Below are 20117 nucleotides of genomic sequence, written 5' to 3'. Positions count from 1 at the left end.
CTTCTTCTACTTTTTGGAAAACTTTAAGGAGGATGGGTATTAGGTCTAATTTAAATGTTTGATAAAAATAAGCAATTAAGCCATCTGATACAGGGATTTTGTATTTAGGTAGTTTTTTGATTACCAAATCAATTTCATTGCTGGTAATTGGTCTGTACCGATTTTCTGTTTCTTCCTGGGTCAGTCATGGAAGGTTGTATTTTTCTAGAAAGTTGTCCATTTTTTTCTAGGTTATCTAGTTTGTTAGCATATGATTTTCATAGTATTCTCTAATAATTCTTTGCACTTCTGTGGTGGTCTGTAGTGATTTTTCCTTTCTCATTTCTGATTCTGTTTATGTGTGTAGACTCTCTTTTCTTTTTGATATGTCTGGCTAGGGGTTTATCTATTTTGTTTATTTTCTTGAAGAACCAGCTCTTGCCTTCATTGATTCTTTCTATTGTTTTATTCTTCTCGATTTTATTTATTTCTGCTCTAATCTTTATTATGTCCCTCCTTCTACTGACTTTGGGCATCATTTGTTCTTTTTCCAGTTTCATTAATTGTGAGTTTAGACTGTTCGTTTGAGATTGTTCTTCTTTCATGAGGTGAGCCTGTATTGCTATGTACTTTCCTCTAAGATGCCTTTGCTGCTTCCCACAGATTTTGCAATGTTGAATTATTGTTGTCATTTGTCTCCATATATTGCTTGATCTCTGTTTTTATTTGGCCATTGATCCATTGATTATTTGGGAGCGTGTTGTTAAGCCTCCATGTGTTCTGGGCTTTTTTGTCTTCTTTGCATAATTTATTTCTAATTTCATACCTTTGTACTCTGAGAAACTGGTACAATTTCAATCCCTCTGGATTTACTGAGGTTCTTTTTATGGCCTAGTATGTGATCTATTCTTGAAAATGTTTTATGTGCACTTGAGAAGAATGTGTATCCTGTTTCTTTTGGGTGGAGTGTTCTGTAGATGTCTGTTAGGTCTATCTGTTCTAATGTGTTGTTCAGTGCCTCTGTGTCCTTACTTATTTTCTGTCTGATTTGTCTGTCCTTTCGAGTGAGTGGTGTGTTAAAATCTAAAATGAATGCATTGCATTCAATTTGCCACTTTAATTCTGTTAGTATTTTTTTCACATATGTAGGTGCTTCTGTGTTGGGTGCATAGATATTTATATTGGTTATATCCTTTTGATGGACTGACCCCTGTATCATTACGTAGTGTCCTTTCATTACTTGTATTTGTCGCTTGTTTGTTTCTTTGTTTTGAAGTCAATTTTGTCTAATACAAGTACTATAGCTCCTGCTTCTTTTTTTCTCCCTATTATTTCATGAAGTTCTTTTTTCCATTCCTTCTCTTTTAGTCTTTTCATATCTTTGGGTTTGAAGTGCATCTCTTGTAGGCAGTATATAGATGGATCTTGTTTTTTTATCCATTCTGTAACTGTGTGTCTTTTGATTGGTGCATTTAGTCCATTTACATTTAGGGTGATTATCGGTAGATACTTACTTACTGCCATTGCAGGCTTTATATTTGTGGTTACCAATGGTTCAGCTTCTTTAGTATCTAATAGTTTAACTTAACTCACTTAGTACACTATTTCAAACGCAATCTAAAGGTTCCTCCCTTGTTTTTCTTCCTCCTTCACTCTTTATGTATTATTTGTCATATTCTGTATTCTTCGTGCATCTCTTGACTGACTGTGGGTAGCTGATTAAATTTTGCATTTGCTTAATAATTGGTCTACTTCCTTTACTGTGGTTTTATTTTCCCTGGTGACAGCTATTTAGCTTTAGGAGCACTTCCATCTATAGCAGTTCCTTTAAAATATACTGTAGAGACAGTTTTTTGGAGGTCAATTCCTTCAAGTTTTGCTTATCTGGATATTGTTTAATCCCTGCTTCTAACCTAAATGATAATCTTGCTGGGTAGAGTATTCTTGTTTTGAGGCCCTTCTGCTTCATTGCATTAAACATACCATGCCACTCCTTCTGGCCTGTAAGGTTTCTGCTGAGAAGTCTGATGATAGCCTGATGGGTTTTCCTTCGTATATGATCTTTTTTCTCTGGCTGCTTTTAATATTCTGTCCTTGTCCTTGATCTTTGCCTTTTTAATTATTATATGATTTGGTGTTGTCTTCCTTGGTTCCCTTGTGTTGAAAGATCTGTGCCCTTCCATGGCCTGAGAGACTGTTTCCTTCCCAAGATTGGGGAATTTTTCAGCAATTATTTCCTCAAAGAGACCTCCTATCTTTTTTGCTCTCTCTTCTTCTTCTGGTACCCTTATAATGCTAATGTTTTTAAATTAGGATCAGTCACAGAGTTGTTTTATTATTCTTTCATTCCTAGAGACCCTTTTTCTCTCTGTGTGCCTCAACTTCTTTGTATTCCTGTTTTCTAATTTCTATTTCATTTACTGTCTATGAGTGATCTTTTTAATATATTTTAAAATTTGGTTTCCTAATGTTTTGTTGAGGATTTTTGCTTCTGTATTCATCACACATGTTGGTTTGTATTCTTATTTTTTTGTAGTGTCTTTGCCTGGTTTTGGTACCAGGGTGATGCTGGCCTTATTGAATTTAGAAGCTTTTCTTCCTCTTCAGTTTTTTGAAATAGTTCAAGTAGGAGAGGTATTAACTCTTTTCTAAATGTTTGGAGAATTCATCACTGAAGCCATCTGGTCTGGGTTTTGTTTGTTGGGAGCCTTTTTTATTATTATTACTGATTCAATTTAATTACTAGTAATTGGTCTTTCAAATTTCCTATATCCTCCTGGTTCAGTTTTGGAAGATTGGATGTTTCAAGCAATTTATCCATTTCTTCTCAGTTGTCCAATTTGTTGGTGTATAGTTTTTCACAGTACTCTCTAATCATTGTGCCTATTTCTGTGGTGTTGATTGAAACCTCTTTTATTTGACTTTATTTATCTGAGTCTTCTCTCTTTTTTTCTCATTTGGGGCTCTCTCAGCTTCCTAGACTTGGAGATCTGTTTCCTTCCCTAGGTTAGGTCAGGGAAGTTTTCAGCTATTATTTCTTCAAGTAAGTTTTCTATTCCTTTCTCTCTCTTATCTCCTTCTGGGACTCCTATAATTCAAAAGTTTGGACATTTGATATTGTCCCAGATGTTCCTTAACTATCCTCATTTCTTTTTTTCCTTTTTTCTTTCTGTTTGTCTATTTGAGTGCTTTCCATTACTCTGTCTTCCAAGTCAGTGGTATCCAGTAGATTACTTAACTGTTTCATTTATTTCTTTTTCTGAAGTTTTGTCATGTTGTTTTGTTTCAAGTGTATTCATCTGTCTCCTCATTTTGTTTGATTTTTTTGTGCTTGACTTTATGAATTAGAAGGGCCACCTCTCTCAGCCTTGAGGATTGGCCTTGTAGAGAAAGTTCCTAGGTAGATTGCATATGCCTGGTATTTTTGCCTGGCTGGCTGGCCGGAGGCCTGGTGAACATAGGCCATGGTGTCCTGGTGTCAGGGCTCTCAGGGTGAGGTTGGAAGGGGGTGCATGGCAGAGGGACCCAATTAGAGAGGCTCCTGAGTAGATACCAATGGGGCAGGTGGGGAGGCAGTGGGCCTAGGCATAGTCTCTAGGAAAGCCCTGCTTCTGCAACTACCAGCTCCATGCCCTCAGTGCACGAGCAGCTTAGAGTACTCTCCAGGGATGAGTGAATAACCAGTTCTATACCTGTGGCACAGGCCCCAGCCTGGTACAGCCCCCAGAAAAGCTCCACCTCTGCAGCTAGAGGCCCAGTGCAGCAGCAGTCCAGGTGCTCTCCAGGGGTGGGTAGCAGCCAGCTCCACACTGGTGGTTCCATCCCAGGCCAAGGTGCAGTACATAGGGAAGGCCTGTCCCTGCTGCTGGATGGAGTGCGAGTCCCTGGTGCAGCATTGGCTGGGAGCACAGTGAGAACTGGCTCCAGGGCAGCCCCACCTCTGCAGCTACTGCGTTGGAGGCTGCAGTGCAGCAGTGGCCAGCGTATCCTCTCCAGGGGTTGGCACCCACTGGCTCTGTGTCCCAGGGCAGCTATAGCCTGGATGTGCTCTCCAGCTAATGCATCTGGGTGTGGGTGGGGGCTGGGAAGCTGCATAGGCCAAATCCAAAATTGGTGTATGTTCCCCACCCCTGCTCCTCTGAGTCACTATAAATGTGGGGAAGGAGTGCAAAAAATGACGCTTGTCAGGTCAGTGATCTGGAGAGAGTTCCAGCCATTCCTTGACAAATGGTGGGTGCTTTGGTTCTATAAATCAGGTTTTTTTCATTTATAGTCTAAATGTACTTTAAAACATGGCTTTTTTTCTATGCCCCAGGGAAGGGAATCTGTCCAGATCCCTCAGCAATATCCCTCCTTCTGCAGGTCATTGCACTGGGGTGGGATTCCCTCTGTTATCACATCTCCATCTCTCCAGCTGTTTTTTATGTGGTCTTTTTATCCCTCCTTGTGCAGAAGGTGCAACTGCAGTCCTGTTCTTCCTCAAAATGAAGTGCTCTGTGTATAGGTAAAGATTTGGTGTGAAGTTGAGAGGAGGTAGGTTCAAGCTCTTGCTATGTGGCCATCATCTCCCAGAAGTCCTAACTAGTCTTAAATAAAGCCCTGTACCACTTCATAGGCCAAGAATGGAGATCAGAGAGTTTGGTAGTATATGGGAGGGGTAAAAGCCAAACAGTGGCAGACTGAGAGCTAGACCCTAAGTCTCCTAGATTTCAGTCCAGTGAGAAAGCTGCCAAGCCTGGGCTGTGAGCTGGCAGCAGCTGTGCTGTGCGTTCTCCCTCCTTGGCCCTCTTACCTTCTCCTCTCCCTGCCCCCAACCAGGGCCAGTGAGAACTTCTAGCACAAGAGTCCTACCTGGAACACTCAGCATGCGCACTTATGTCCTCACTCCCTCTACCTAACAGCACATGTCTCCAGCTGCCACGTCCCCACTCTCCAGGATAAATGTGGAGTGGGTGTGGTGGTGCACAGAGACGGGCACGTGCCACAGTCCCGCCCCATGAAAGGAGACCCCTGTCCTAGAACAGCCCTGAACACACACCTATACAAATAGGAGCAGGAGTAACCATTCTTTCCTTTTGGAAAGTGACAGAAAAGTGCCAAACTGATGGTCATAATGCCAAGAGAGGGGATTATTTAGATTTCCCTGTTTAACCATCTAAACAGCCCACCAACATTGGTTATCTAGCTGGTGGCCCCGTCTGGGTGCCTCAGTACCCTCATGTCCACTTATCTCTTACAAGACAGCTCATTTTTGGGGTGTTGTGAGGACCTACTGGTAGTATATTTGTCTCTTATTAGAGAAAGAAATTGTCATGGAAATACAAAGCAGTCAAATGATGGAAACTACACAACAAGTAAGCAGTATACAAAGGGATTTAAATTAATTATTTTTGTCACTGTCCCAAAGCAAACAGAATGAAGACATTTTTAGTCAAAAACATTTTTTACAACATAATCCATAATTCCAAATTATGTATACAGGAAGGGAAAGAATTTATAATATTTCACTTAATCGAGCAAATCTTTAACTGTGAATTTATCCTCACTGTCTAGGGATTTTGTGCTTTCAGTAAGTAAAGTACTGCCATGTGAATAGAAAACCTGATTAGAAGGAGAAAGTTTCAGCCACATAAATATTTTCTAGTCTAAATATCATCCTCATATTTTTTAAAACCTTTATTGAATAATACTGATTTCCACAAGGGTACCTTTAAGGCTAATTTGATTTCATTGTATTCAATTCTGAAAACTTATGCATTTTTTATGAGCCCTGAATGCAGGCACCAACTTGTAATTGAGTAAAAATTTTTCTCATTCTGATTTGCCCTTTGGTGTTGACATTAAGTGCCTTAGAATTATTTCTGGACTATGTCACACCATATCCATAATTAATACATGCTGTGATTGGAAAGATTTGAAAGGACGTTACTTAGACTCTAAAAATATGACTGATAATCAAAAACTCCAACTAACTGGTCAAGGAACAATGGATTTTCAAAACTAAGGTCAGGCTCTATGGGGGGAAGTGAAAACTGGGAACAAAATGAGAAGGCAGCCAGTTATATTTCCAAGCTGTGTGGTATACCTGCAGACTTCACGAAAAGTCAGCATCCTAAAGAAGTATGGTTGCTGAGGCACCTCTGGCTTTGTACTGTTTCTTCATTGCTACTCATAGTCATGAATTGGGGTAGAAAGGTGGTATTACTGTTTAGAAATGTTGATTGGGCCTTGCAGAAATTCTATAAAAAGAAGCCAAAATCAACTTACCCCAAGGCCTTTGTCAAATCTCATTTAAAGACCTTCTTCAAAAAATTTCCATTTTAAGTGTGTGGATGCTTGCGTTCTAAGGAGGACATATTACTATAGCTACACAGGTTACAAAAGAAAATATTAAATATGGATTTAATGAATGCAGAAAAGATACAATAAGTATAGTCTTTTTGAAAGGAATAATAATTAAAATAATTAGAATTTTTATAGCTATATAACATAGCAGAGTGTCTTTCTATTAACACCATCCATAGGTATATTCCATCTCTATGTTCCTTTTCTGTGTCAGTGTCACGAGTACCATCAGCACTCACTGAAAACCAGCTCTGTAAGGATCATGAAGGAAATGTGATATGATTACTATAAGCCTTAAAAGAGGTTATAATCTAAAAAGAGAATACTCCAATAAAAATAAAATCACCAAGCACAGAGGCATGCTAATATAGAAACATAACCAGGCGATACCAAAAGATACAAAAAAGCAATATTGTTCATAATGAATAGGAAGTCATTATTAGTCTCTTCTCCCAAATGCATAAAAAGATGTCTTGCACAATTTAAAGCTTGGTAACATTAAAGCATGAGAACGTGTCATTAATTGTGATTCAGAGGACAAATTTATTTATGGTAGTCACCTGGTGGTGGTTCCGCCCTTTAGGAAAGTGTCATGTCTTCATAGTCACTCTAACCTAGTAGCTGAAAGGGTTACTGTAGCTTTCACAGCCTTCCTCAGACTTAGTAGTAGTGGAGGACTGGGGAGAATTCGGTTTGTTAAGCCAGGCTCTTCTGTTTGCTTCTCTCCTTCTTCCTCCAGAAAAGGAGCAGACCACTGTCCCCAACTTGTTGGGGAAGGGTCTCTGGCACAAGTAAAGGCACTCAAAGATTGGACATTGGGGTGGGTTGTCAGATTTAGCAAATAAAAATAAAGGAAGCCCAGTTAAATTTGAATTTCAGATTATTTTTTAATACAAGTATATCTCATGCAATATAAGTTTAAATGTGCAATGTAAATAAATATAAATATTGCATGGGACATACACTAAGAAATCATTCATTGCTTATCTGAAATTCCAAGTTAGGCTTCCTTTAGTTTTCCTGGCAACCCTCCCCAAGCCTGTCTTTGAAAATATCAGTTGAGACCCTGTCTGGACTAGGGAGAAACAGCAGTTTATCACATACTTGTGTGTCTCTCCCCCAGTACTGTAAATGAAGATACCCTACTAAATGGATGCACAGTGAGACTGGTTGCCTGTCTGCAGCCAGCACGAAGCCAGGGCTGAACTGCTGACCCAAGACATTCCTCCTGTGACCCCAGCTTTGGGAGGAGGCAGCAAAGGAAAGGCTTATTGACAGTACCTCTTCTGTCTTGAAGGGAAAAAGTAAATTAGCTATTTAGACTTCAAATTTTATTTTTGAAATTATTTTGGGTAAACAACCTAAATGTCCACATTATAGTAATCATTGATAATATTACAGACAATATTTAATACTAAGAGAGAATGTTCTGCATATAAGTAATGAGGAAAGATTAGATAATAGTATGTTCATTGTCACCCTGACTTTGTTTTTCAAAAGAAGATTTATATAGAGAAACAATTGACAGGATATACATCAAATGTAGGCCTAGAAATTTGGAAGATTTAAAAATTCCCTTTACTCACATTTTGTAAATGTCCTATAACAATCAGGATATCTTCTCTGACTACAGAGGACTACATTTGAAATAGTAAAACTAAGCAAATAAAAAATTTTAATTATAAATCTTTTGAAAGGACTTTTAAAGATATGTTAGTTTCTGTAATGCTCTTATCATGGAGGGTTTAGCAGAACTGAGTTTTTTAGAGCTGAAAATAGAGTCACAAAGCAAAATGGCTCTTCCAGTAAGTGTCATGAGATTTGTCTGTCACAAAATAGGCAAGGTTTTCATGACTTACCTGAGAGACTCCGTACTAGCTCTGTGTCTCAGATTGGAATGCGGTTCAGTGATTAAATTCAGCAGCCAGTTACTATGCATTAGGAAGCTTAACTATCACTAGTTTTGTATTCATCCAGTAAAGTCCCTTTAGTATATAATACGTATAATGTTTTGAGCCTAAGTAATATCCATAACATCAATTTCTTATTCCTCTTTACTGCATATAAAATGTTTGGAGTTTCATCAAAGAAATGAGTCATTTGACATTTTTGTTGTTTTCATACAGCTGATGGAAAATGTCTGGTGTCAGTTGGTTTAGAAGATTGTCACAGCATTGTGTTTTGGGACTGGAAAAAGGGAGAAAAGATAGCAACAGCAAGGTAAGAAGCTGCCAAGGTCTTACGGTATCCTGCTGATTATCACACTTCAGTAAAGGTCAATAGTTTTCATTTTCGGGTAAGATTTCATCTTCAAGCTGAGATGAAATTCACATAGAAAGCTTAATACCATTCTATGTTAAGGTAAAAATACATTGCAATATTTCAGGGTGACAGAGCTGGCAGAGCAGTTAATGTTTGTTTTGGGGAACTGGAAAATTCTGAAATCCTTTCCAGAGAGGTATTCATCACTTTGCTTTTAGTAATATATGCATTATCTGTATGAAAGCTTTTTACCAGCAGTAGAAAAGCAGCTTTTCTCAGGCTTGTGCCTTGCCTCTTGCTTTTGCACTGCCTAAGCATCTGGTGAAGGACTGTCAATGTCACTGGAGTCAGAACCACCGTTTGTCATGCGGCTGTGGCATGCTGGAAAGGGCGCCCCACCGTGTGCATCTGCCACTCGCTCTCAAAGCAGGCAAATTGTTTCCTTAATCTCCCTGTCTTATAAATAGACTTTTCAAGACTGACTGCTGTTTATAGACCACCTGTCCTCCCTTACCCCAGCCTCCCTCCCGGTCGAATCAGCCTGAAGTCTGAACATTACTTTCTACTCCTACTTACATTGGTCTTAGCTGTTTGCCCAGCCATGATCAGAGGTCAAAATAATTGGCAGCCAGGACCTAGCAATATAATTTGTTGCCCAAGGCATGTTATGGTTTTACTTCTTTACTAGTTCTTCCCTGTATTAACCACCTTCCTTTCTATCTTGCAATATAAAATCATTTTTAAGTTAATGACTTTAAACCTTCAGTACTCATTTTAAAATTAGTATTTCCTGCCACAATATTAAATATGAAAAAAAAGTTTTTTGGCAATTTGAGTTAATGACTGAAGATCTATAAATTGCTGGAGACTCAGAGGAGGAGCAGATGGGGTCCTGATGACTCTAGGTGACTGTCTTAGGAGAGAAAAAGGAGCTTTTCTGAGAACTGCTATTGAGATGCAATTCTTGGCAGCCAATGCCAGCTCATAAATCTGCCTACCAAGTGTTTTTTTGGGGGGGAGTAGTCTCTCTAGTATTCCTCACTGTTGTATCAATTCCTGCTAGTACTCAGAATCAGCTCCTATCAGACCTCTGCTTTCTTCCTAGACCAATACACTGCATCTTAGTTTAATATTTCTGGTAACATAACACCTGTATTGGAAATATTGCAGGTAACGCATATGTCTGCATTCCAAAAGCAAAAACAGACATGCATTTTCTTGTTAGAAAACCCTCTGCAACTCTGGGCAGCTCACCTGTGGTATGCCAGAAACATTAATAGAAATGGAAGAAAGAAATATCCATTAATATTAAAAAGTATGTATTTGATAAGCTTGGTAGTGTTACTTCTGTTTAACTCAAAATGAGTTAACACCATTATATTAATAACACAACTGATTCTTGGAATTGTTCCCAAGCCTTATGTCACGTTCTCAATACAGGACACCTGGGGAATTGCCCTCAGAAAAATTTTTTGCAATTGTAACATTACCCTGTGTTTTTTCCAAGAAGGAATGTCAAGAACTGTTACAGTTCTTTGGAAGAATCCTAGATTTAAAAATAATAAATAATTATTTACATAAATACCTATTCACATAAGTAAGTAACCAAACAAATAAAAATTCTGTTTATGGCCTTTAAGTTAGGGTGCTTAGGTAGATAGAAACATTAAAAATAGGGGCATGAAAGCAGTGACAAAGAAAAAGAAGTAACCCTGTACTGATGGCACCTGATTGGCTTCCAGGAGTCTTTGTAGCTCCAGAGAGCCTAATTTCGTCTCAGAGAAAGGCTGACCCCGTGACACCCCTCACTCTGCACTTCCGTCTCAGTGACTGCTAGCATTGTCACCAGCGAGGCTTAGGAAGAACCGTCTGCATTGTTCTGGCGGGAGACGGTTGACCAGAATGCCCACCCCCAAAACCCTCCGGGGTGTTGCTGCCCGTGGTGGTGAGAGGGGTATAGTCAGTAGCCTTACAGTACTGCAGCCTCAAAAGCCACCCTCAGCTTTGACATTAAAATGCACCTGCTTTTTCTTTGGAATCACCCCAGAGAAATTAGAGAAATTCAGAACTGGCACATAGAGATCTTATTACAGATCCTTGAGACTTGATCCAGTCTGTTTGAACAATTTCTTCCATCTTTGCTAGTTTTCAAGGATGATTTCAGTCACTTCTATGACAAATGAAAGTCTAGGATATTTTTCCTTTTAAAGTTTGTTCAGATTTTTCCCAGTGCTTGCTGATACAACTAATCCGTTGAATAACTAAGGCCAGCCTCTTGCGGGAAGTAGTTGAGCAGTCTAATATCAGTATCAATCAGGGCACAGTGATGAGATAATTAATCAGGTGCTTCTATGCCCCTTTATTTGGATTTCCATCACTCGGGTAACGTGACTATGGGGGACAGTGACTAATCAGCTCATGCTTCATCTCAGAAGTTTATGTAGTAGGGATCCTAGGCAAAAGGTAGGGTTGTCAAGGTGCCTAGCAAGAATATGTCCAATGCTAATGTGAAATAGTTATGCTATTTCACATCACGGGGCAAAACATAGGCCCTTGTAGAGCAGGTGTAGAACCTCAGAGTATGCATTTCTGTATTAGCTTCATTGTTTGATCTATTTCAGTTCCCTACCCTTACATATATTAAGTCTCCTGCTTACCAAACTGGCACTTTCCTATCTCACCTTCCTTTTTTAAAATGCATCTTTTTTAAAAAAAAGTAACATTTATTAATCTTTTCTCTGTTCTTGAATACATGACCACTATAGAGGTTAGCACAGAAAAGCATTAAGAAGAAAATGAAAATGAATTCATAATTCCACTATCCAACCAACATTTTAGCATATGTTCTTTAGTACATATTATTCTAGTATTTTTTACCCATTCTTCTTCATTTATAGGACGTTGTTCCATGCTACACCATAGCTGGCTTTTTTTGTTGTTGTTCACTCACCAGTATGTCATCTCATTTTCTTCTTATTAATGTTACCTGGCTTATTCATTATTATTATTCTGTATTATAAACCATTTTAAATCTTTTTGGAAATGGAGAATAAATCAAACATTCCTTCATACTTCCTTCTAGGGACTACCTTCACACAGAAAAGGGAAAACCAGATCACACATGGGACTGGGCCTCTGTGCAGACAGAAGGTTTCTGAATGAAGATTTAGAAACTAAGTCACCTGCTGTGCAGCTGCCCTTAGCTTCTAGAAAAAGCACATTCCTTCCCCTTTTCCCAGTGCTTGCTGATAAGAGTTTAAAATGTGGCCCTGTGTGGTGACTTACTTATGACTCAGGCATGAGCGATCATCCTGCTTTAGGGCAGCAATACAGTCTTCTAGTTACTCTCACAATTTAGGACCTGAAACTTCCCATTTTGTTTTTCTGACCCACACAGTTACCTACAAATTTAACAGGTATCCAAAGAAAAGATAACGGAGGTATCCATGGAATGTTCTTTATTTAGATGTTGACATGAACTTAGCATTTATATGCCATCATCACTCAGTTTACAACTTTAGCCACAACAGAAACAACATTGCTGCTTTTATGAAATCAAGAAATTAGATTAAATCTGAAAAGTGCTCCCTCAAAGAACATTTGTCCAACTAGCCAAGTGTTTGGCATTGTATAGACACAAGCAAACAAAATGATGCTCTTTTTCATCCAGGAAATCTAATTTGCTATATCCGTTCTCAATGTTTATTTCGGTTTTCTCTAGTGTCTAGTCTCTGAAGTTTGTATTAATGATTTAGAATCTGTAGAGAGATTTTCCTCCAATCAAGAAATCTCTAAATATTTAATGTTTTTCATGCTTATCTTGTTCATTTCTCCTCTGTGTTAAGCACATTTTCTCTTATCTTTTTCTCTCTGTCCTGATTATCCCTGATTCATCCACTGATGTATCTTGGCCCTAATGTCTACACTTCACCTTTGACTTTTAAAGAAACAACGAAAGAATGTTCAAAAATCAGTTCTTCTTTTCTGCCTCTCACTATAGGATCCACATCACAGGCATTGAGATGCTCCGGTTCTGGTCCTTACTTTTCTTTTAATTTTTTATTATGAAAAATTTCAAAGCTAGACATAAATGAAGGACATAGTATAATGAACTCTCTTGTACCCCACATCTGGCTGCAACATCCTACAAATGGTACAAAGATCCCCTCCTCATTTTTCTTTTACTTTCTTTTTTGCTAGACATTTTAAAGAAAACTCAAGATACTATGTCATTTAACCTGTATACAACTTATGTATTTCTCACTGAAAATATATTTTTATTTATTTAAGTACAGTTGCCATACCATGTTATATTCATTTCATATGTGCAACATAGTGATTCAACATTTATATACATTATGAAATGCTCACCACAGTAAGTGTAGTTAGTATCTGGCACCATACAAAGTTATTATCATATTATTGATTGTATTACCTATGCTGTACTTCACATCCCTGTAACTTTTTTATTTATAAGTGGAAGTTTGTATCTCTTAATCCCCATCACCTGTTTTGCCCATCACCTCACTCCCCTCCCTTCTGGTCGCCACCAGTTTATTCTCTGTGTGAATCTGCTTCTGGTTTGTTTTGTTTTTCTAAATTGTACATATAAATGACATTATACACTATTTTTTTTTCTGCCTCACTTATTTCTCTTAGCATAATACCCACTAGATCCACCATGTTGTCTTGAATGACAAGATTTCATTTTTTTTATGGCTGAGTATTATCTCATTTTGTATATATACCACATCCTTATCCATTCATCCATCAATGGACACTTAGGTTGCTTCCATATGAAAAGATATAGTTTTAGGAATCATCATTCCATTATCACAACTAACTAAAGTAACAGGAATTTCTTTTTCTTACCCAATTCGTAATCAAATGTTTCTGATTGTTTCAAAGATGAGAGTGATTTGTTCAAATATTCATTCAAACAAGGCCCCTGCATTGTATTAGTTTGCTCTCTTAAGCCTCTTATTTCATAGCAGTCCCCCCTCCCACCTTTTTCATGCCACAGATGCATTTAAGAAACTGGATCATTTGACCTATAGAATGTTTTACATTCTAAACTTGACTGATTCTTCATGGAAGCATTCCAGGCATATACTTACTTTTCCTACCTATGGTAGTTAGATCCAGAGGCTTGATTAGATTCATGTTCATGTTTTTTTCTTAATAGTTTTACTGATAAAAATAGCATATACTATACAATTCACCTATTTAAAGTATGCAGCTCAATGATTTTTAGCATATTTACAGAGTTGTGCAATCACCACCACTATCTAACTTCAGAATACTTTCACCATCCCATAAAGAACCCCATGCCCATTAGCACTGATCTATTTTCCATCTCTGTGGATTTTTAGATTGTGGACATTTCATATAAACAGAATCAGACTCTATGAGTGGCTTCTTTCATATAGCATAATGTTTTAAGGTTCATCTATGTCATAACATGTATCAGTACTTTATTCCTTTTTAATGTTGAATAATATTTCATTGTGTGCATTTACCACATTTTATTTAACCATTCATCAATTGAGGGATACTTAGGTGTTTCTACCTTTTGTCTCTTATGAATAATGTTGCTATGAATATTCACATACATGGTTTTAATTAGACATATGTTTGATTTCTCTTGCGTAGATATGTAGAAGTAGAATTGCTAGGCTATTTGGGAACTTTATGTTTAACATTTTGAGCCACTGCCAAAATATTTTTCAAAGTGGCTGCACCATTTTATGTTTGTACCAGCAATGAATGAAGATTCCAATTTCTCTACATACTTGTCAACACTTATTATTGCCTCTCATTTTCAATATAGCCATGCTAGTTGGTCTGAAGTGGGATCTAGCTATGGTTTTGATTTTCACTTCTCTGTTAGCTAATGATGATGAGCATTATTTCATGTGATTATTGGCCATTTGTATATCTTCTTTGCAGAAATGTCTATTCAGACAATTTGACCATTTTTTATTAGGGTTGTCTTTCTATTATTGAGTTGTAAGAGGTTTTTAAAAATATAGATACAAGTCCCTTATAAGATCTGATATGCAAATATTTTTTAGACAGGAATACTCGATACATACTGCATGTTTCATCACACCAGAGAAACATAATCAGTGGCATATCAGAGGGAGGGGCAGCAGGAGTGGTACTTTACATGTACAAGCAATTGGGCTGTATTATCTGTGGAAAAAATTTAAAAGAATAATAAAATGACTAAAAGCTAGTCTTCTTTTTGTTATTCCCATAAGCCAGCAATTCTAAACAATGTCAGGGGTGGAATTCCTCTCCCCCAAAACAGACCGTTCCTCTAATACACTCCATGATGTACACCACTGTGCAAAATGTCTGACTGTTCTTCTCTTAGTAATACTCAGCTGCATTGTGGATTCTAGTAGGATCAGCCTGATCCTTCCATTATTACCATCAATATATTATCTATGGTTGTAGCATTCATTCACAACTGTGGGCTAAATTGATCATTTAATTAGGGGTTGAAAATAATTTTCTAATTCTATCATTCATTCTCCATATTAGCTAGAATTCATCAATAATTCTTCAATAATAAGTAAATAAAAGTTAGCCCTCATGAACTATTTGGTTTCTCTATAATTCAAACAAGTAGTCCTTTAAACATTAGGCTCATTTGTCTTTTGTCTGAATTTTTGCAGATGTTATTCTCAGTTTGTCATTTGTCTTTTGAGATTGTGGTGCTTTTCATCATGCAAAATTTTTTATGTTGTCAATTTTATCAGTTGTTATAGCTGCAAGATTTTGTGACAGTTAGGAAAGTATTCCCCATTCTCAGGTTAAAAGTTCATAATTTTTTCTTATCTGCTATGGCTTCATCTTTACAATTAAATTTCTAAATCATTTGAAATTTATCCTAGACTCTATTATGAGGAGCAGATCCAATTTTATCCTTTTTCCATATGGCCATCAAAGTGTTCCAAACACCATTTTTCTTTTTCCTTTTAAATAGATTTAAAAAAATTTTTAGGGTTACAGTAAACAGAAAATATGGAGTTTCCAAATACCCAGTACCCCAGCCTCCTCCAAATCCCCTGCTCATACCAGAGCGGTACGTTTGTTACAATACACAAAGCTACATTGATATAACATTATCACCCAAAGTCCTTATACATTAGGGCTCATGCTTGATGTATATTCTATGAGTCTTGACAAATGTGTAAATGTCATGTATCTGCCATTATAGTATATAGAATAGTTTCACTAACCTAGAAATTTTTGTGTTCTTTCTATTCCCCCCTCCATCTCCTCTATTCTGACAACCACTGATCTTTTTACTGTCTCCATAGTTTTACCTTTTGCAGAATATTTCATATTGGAATTATACAGTATGTAACCTTTTCAGATTGGTTTCTTTCACTTAGTAATATTCATATAAGATTCCCCCATGTCTTTTCATGGCTTTGTAGCTCATTTTTATTTTTATTACTGAATAATATTCCATTGTCTAGATGTACCATGAGTTGTTTTTTTTAATCTGTTGACCTACTGAAGGAGACATCTTGGTTGCTTCCAAGTTTTGGCAATTATGAATAAAGCTGCTATCAACAGCTGTGTGGACATAAGTTTCTAATTCCTTTGGCTAAATACCAAGGAACGTGATTGATGGATTTCATGGCAAAAGTATGTTTAGTTTTGTAAGAAACTGCCAGACTGTTTCCCAAAGTGACTGTATCATTTTATATTCTCCCCAGCATTGTATGAAAGTTCCTGTTGCTCCATGTGCCCTCCAGCATATGGTTAAATACACAATTTCTTTTAGAAGTTTCTCTCTTCTCCATTAATCTGAGACCCTATCTTTATTATATACTACATTTTAATGCTCATTTGGGTCTCTTTCTGAATTTCTATTGTGCCATTGGTTTTTTAGTCAGTTTATATACCAATACCACACTGTTTTAATTATGAAAGCTTTATAAATTGTTTTAATATCTAGGTGAGCTACTCTTCCTACTTTGCTTTTCTTTTTCAGAGTTTTTCTGGTCATTATTGCTAGTTTATTTTTCCATAAGAATTTTAAAATCAAGGTGTCTAACTCCAGATTAAAAAACAAACACCAAATGATCTTTTTTTACTGGAATCAAGTCGAATTTATTAACAAAGCTAGGGAGAATTTCCATTTTTATGATTGAGTTTTCCAACCCAAGAATATGGGATATGTTTCCATTTTTTCAAGTCTACTTTTCTATGTTATAGATGGGTTTTTTTTGGCTAGTTTGTTTATTCATATATATGAACTACATATTTCTTGATAAAAATGTGGATTAATATTTTTGTTTATAAGTAGAGTTCTTTCTTGCATTATGTTTTTCAACTGGTTATTGTATAATTAAGATTATTGGTTCTGTATTTAATTTTATATACTGCAACTTTATTAAATTATCTTGTTTGTAGTTGTTTTTATAATATTTTCTTTTGAATTGTCTAGATGTATAATTATGTCATCTGCAAAAAGAAATAGTTTTACTTCTTCTATTCCATATCTTGTACCTTTAATTTTTAAAAACTTAGCAAATTTAATTAGTTACTATGTTCAATACAATGTTAAATGGTACTGGCAAGAATCATATTTCTGACTTTATTAGGAATGGCATTAAGTAAGGACCTGGCTTCTGAGTTCACATACACACAAACACACCATGAATAAGCTACTGTTCAATTTTCCATTTTTATAGAAAAGATAACGGCATACAATGTCTGGAGAGCCAGTATGTGTATAGTTGGGCTTGATTGATCTAGGTCCTCAGAGTCAAGGTCTGCAGGAAAACAGAAATGTCTAAGAGATAAGTCTGAAATATCCATTAATTCCTACTTTGCTGAGTATTAAGTATTTTTTTAATCATAAATGAGTGTTATGTTTTTGTCAAATACCTTTTTAGCATCTGTGAAAATGATATTTTTTCTCCTTACATATGTTAATATGATAAATTGATTATTTGATTCCTTAATAATGAACCACTCTTGTATTCAGTTGTAATGTATAATTTTTTAAATGTGTTATTGGATTGTCTTTGTTAATATTTTAGATTTTTTTAATCTATATTCATAAGGGAGATGGGTCAGTCATGTTCTTTATCTTAATTGCATTTCCTTTACATAATGAAAGTTATGCCCTAATATACTAGAGAAGACAATCAACTAGCCCATGAAGACCAGTAAATCTTTTAATTCCAAGGTGATTAATCTATACTCCAAAGTATAGAGTCTCCCAGAAATTTTCCTGGAACTATGGAATGCCAGGTCTGCAGCTTCAGGTCTACAGTCAGTCCTCACTTTACTATTCATCCTTCTGCCTCTCAGGTTATAAACTTATATTTCTCAATGTACAGCATCAGACTCATTAGGTGACACCCTTTCTCTCTCTGTGCATGTGAACCAGGGGCTTCAATTTCTAGTAAATACATTTCTGTGTAAAATTGTTTAACCCAAAGTTATGCCTTTCACAGAAAAAATACTGCATTTAAAGCTTCTCATTAATACTACTGCAATGTTTTTCTCCTTCCTCCTGTATGAGACCTCAATATCCCGAGAATTACTCACATTCACATTAAATTACTCCATATTCCAAGAATTACTCATTAAAATTAATAATTGCATTAATTTTATCTTATGGAGGCATTCTGATCCATGTTAATATTTCATTAATTTGTTTAACGCATAATTAAGTAGACTTTGGTGGCAATAGTAGGGGCAAGAAGAAAGGGCTCAAACATTCAGAGAAAAGCCATATCTCATTATTTTAATGTAGACTGCATATGTATTTTAAGTATCCTTTAATTTATTTGTTCTGTTAGATGTGCTTAATGAAAGACCAAATGTATATAATAAAAGTCTATATCAGTACTTCCATCAAAACTATAAATTTTTTTCCTATTTTTCTCTTACAGAGGACATAGAGATAAAATATTTGTGGTAAAGTGTAACCCACACCATACTGAGAAACTGGTTACAGTTGGGATGAAGCACATCAAATTCTGGCAACAAGCAGGTACTATTGTTTGGGTTTATCATTTATGTGCTTGAGAGCTTTCCTCCAGCTTAAAAAAAAAAGAAAGAAAGAAGAAAACCATCATCACAACCTAGCCTGTCTTTACAATCTAAAATTAAAATGTGCCTTAAGATGTTCTTTCCCAAATTCACTTTGGACTGTCTTAATGTCAAAACTGTGAAACTTAGAACACTCTATATGATGCAATGCATATTCATCAGTATCTAGAAAGCTTCAGGAAATGTTCTTCTGTGAAAATAATTGTTTTCATATTTAATCATCTGTTCTGAAAGCAGCAATTATGTTGGACTACTGAGCAGGAAATAAAAGAATCACTTTGGTTGGGTGAATACAATTTTCCATATTTTGAAGTTTCTTTTACTAATATATCACTCAAGTTAGCATGTGAATTAAACCCTGACATTACACACTGCAGGTGATCAAAATAAATATCTGTAGATATAATATTGATAGTAAGGATGAGTAAATAAGCATGACAAAACATAAAGGGATATCTTATTCCCATTAATGAGCCAGACCTATTATTGGGATTGTTTCTGAATTCTTAGCATCAACTTTAGTACCCAGCCCAATATTATACTGGTCAAGACATAAACAAGCTACCATTCCAGTGCTTCCCACTTTTAAATAAAAGATAATGGCATCCAACGTGTCTGGAGAGCCATCCTGTGTAGAGCTGTCTGGAATTAGTCAGGGTCTCTCAGTGATAGTCAGGAAGTGCAGAGAAATGAGGAAAACTAAGAGATAAATCTGATATATCTTCTCCTACATTTTCCTCACCTCAAAGTTGCTATGATAAAAATTGAGGCAAAACATATATAACAGTTTACATTTTACATTCCAGCCAGTGCTATTTTCATTCTTTTTGGTCTGCATTCATAAGGACTCCCCCAGCTTTCTCAGGCAGTCAGTCATCCCGTCCTCTGGCTCGTATACTGTTTGCACTGAACCTGGTTAGACCCATGTTTCATTGGACTGAAATGCATATCTCTCTCCAACAGACCCTAAGTTCCTTGAAGGAAGGAACTCTTTCATCTTTATGCCCAAGCATTGACCATTATGCCTGACACAAAGTAGGGATTCAGTAAACACTGAATTAGTGAATGAGAAACCTCTTATAACATTTTGTTTATCATGTTTTGCACCATTTCTATACACCTTTATGTAATTTGGACACACTGAGTTTTTCATTGAAGATGGTCATTCTAAATGCTTTTCTAGAAGATGTCAGTCTTTAAAAAAAGTAATAAATACTCTTGGTCCACTCCAGGTGGGGGCTTCACATCTAAAAGAGGGATTTTTGGAAGTGCTGGAAAATTGGAAACAATGATGTGTGTTTCTTACGGGCGAATGGAGGATCTAGTGTTCTCTGGAGCAGCGACTGGAGATATTTTTATTTGGAAAGATATTCTACTACTAAAGACAGTGAAAGCTCATGATGGGCCTGTGTTTGCTATGTATGCATTGGATAAGGTATGAT

The 20117-nt window shown here is 36.5% G+C and overlaps 1 protein-coding gene across 11 annotated transcripts in view; it reads left to right on the top strand.

Annotated features, from left to right (window-relative positions):
• EML6 (EMAP like 6) overlaps positions 1 to 20117 on the top strand; it is a 309966-nt gene that overhangs the window by 174932 nt on the left and 114917 nt on the right. For all 11 annotated transcript variants that reach the window (XR_012121243.1, XR_012121246.1, XR_012121255.1 and 8 more), the window contains 3 exons: positions 8451 to 8544; positions 18516 to 18616; positions 19908 to 20110. Coding sequence is in view for 7 of the 11 variants with exons in the window: in XM_073213154.1 (XP_073069255.1) it covers positions 8451 to 8544; positions 18516 to 18616; positions 19908 to 20110 (398 nt within the window). In the remaining 4 variants the exon portion in view is untranslated. The remainder of the gene's footprint in view (positions 1 to 8450; positions 8545 to 18515; positions 18617 to 19907; positions 20111 to 20117) is intronic.

The sequence above is a fragment of the Manis javanica genome, chromosome 1 (genome assembly GCF_040802235.1).
Source record: "Manis javanica isolate MJ-LG chromosome 1, MJ_LKY, whole genome shotgun sequence".
Lineage (NCBI taxonomy): Eukaryota > Metazoa > Chordata > Mammalia > Pholidota > Manidae > Manis > Manis javanica.
This window is presented reverse-complemented; position numbering and strand designations above follow the sequence as displayed.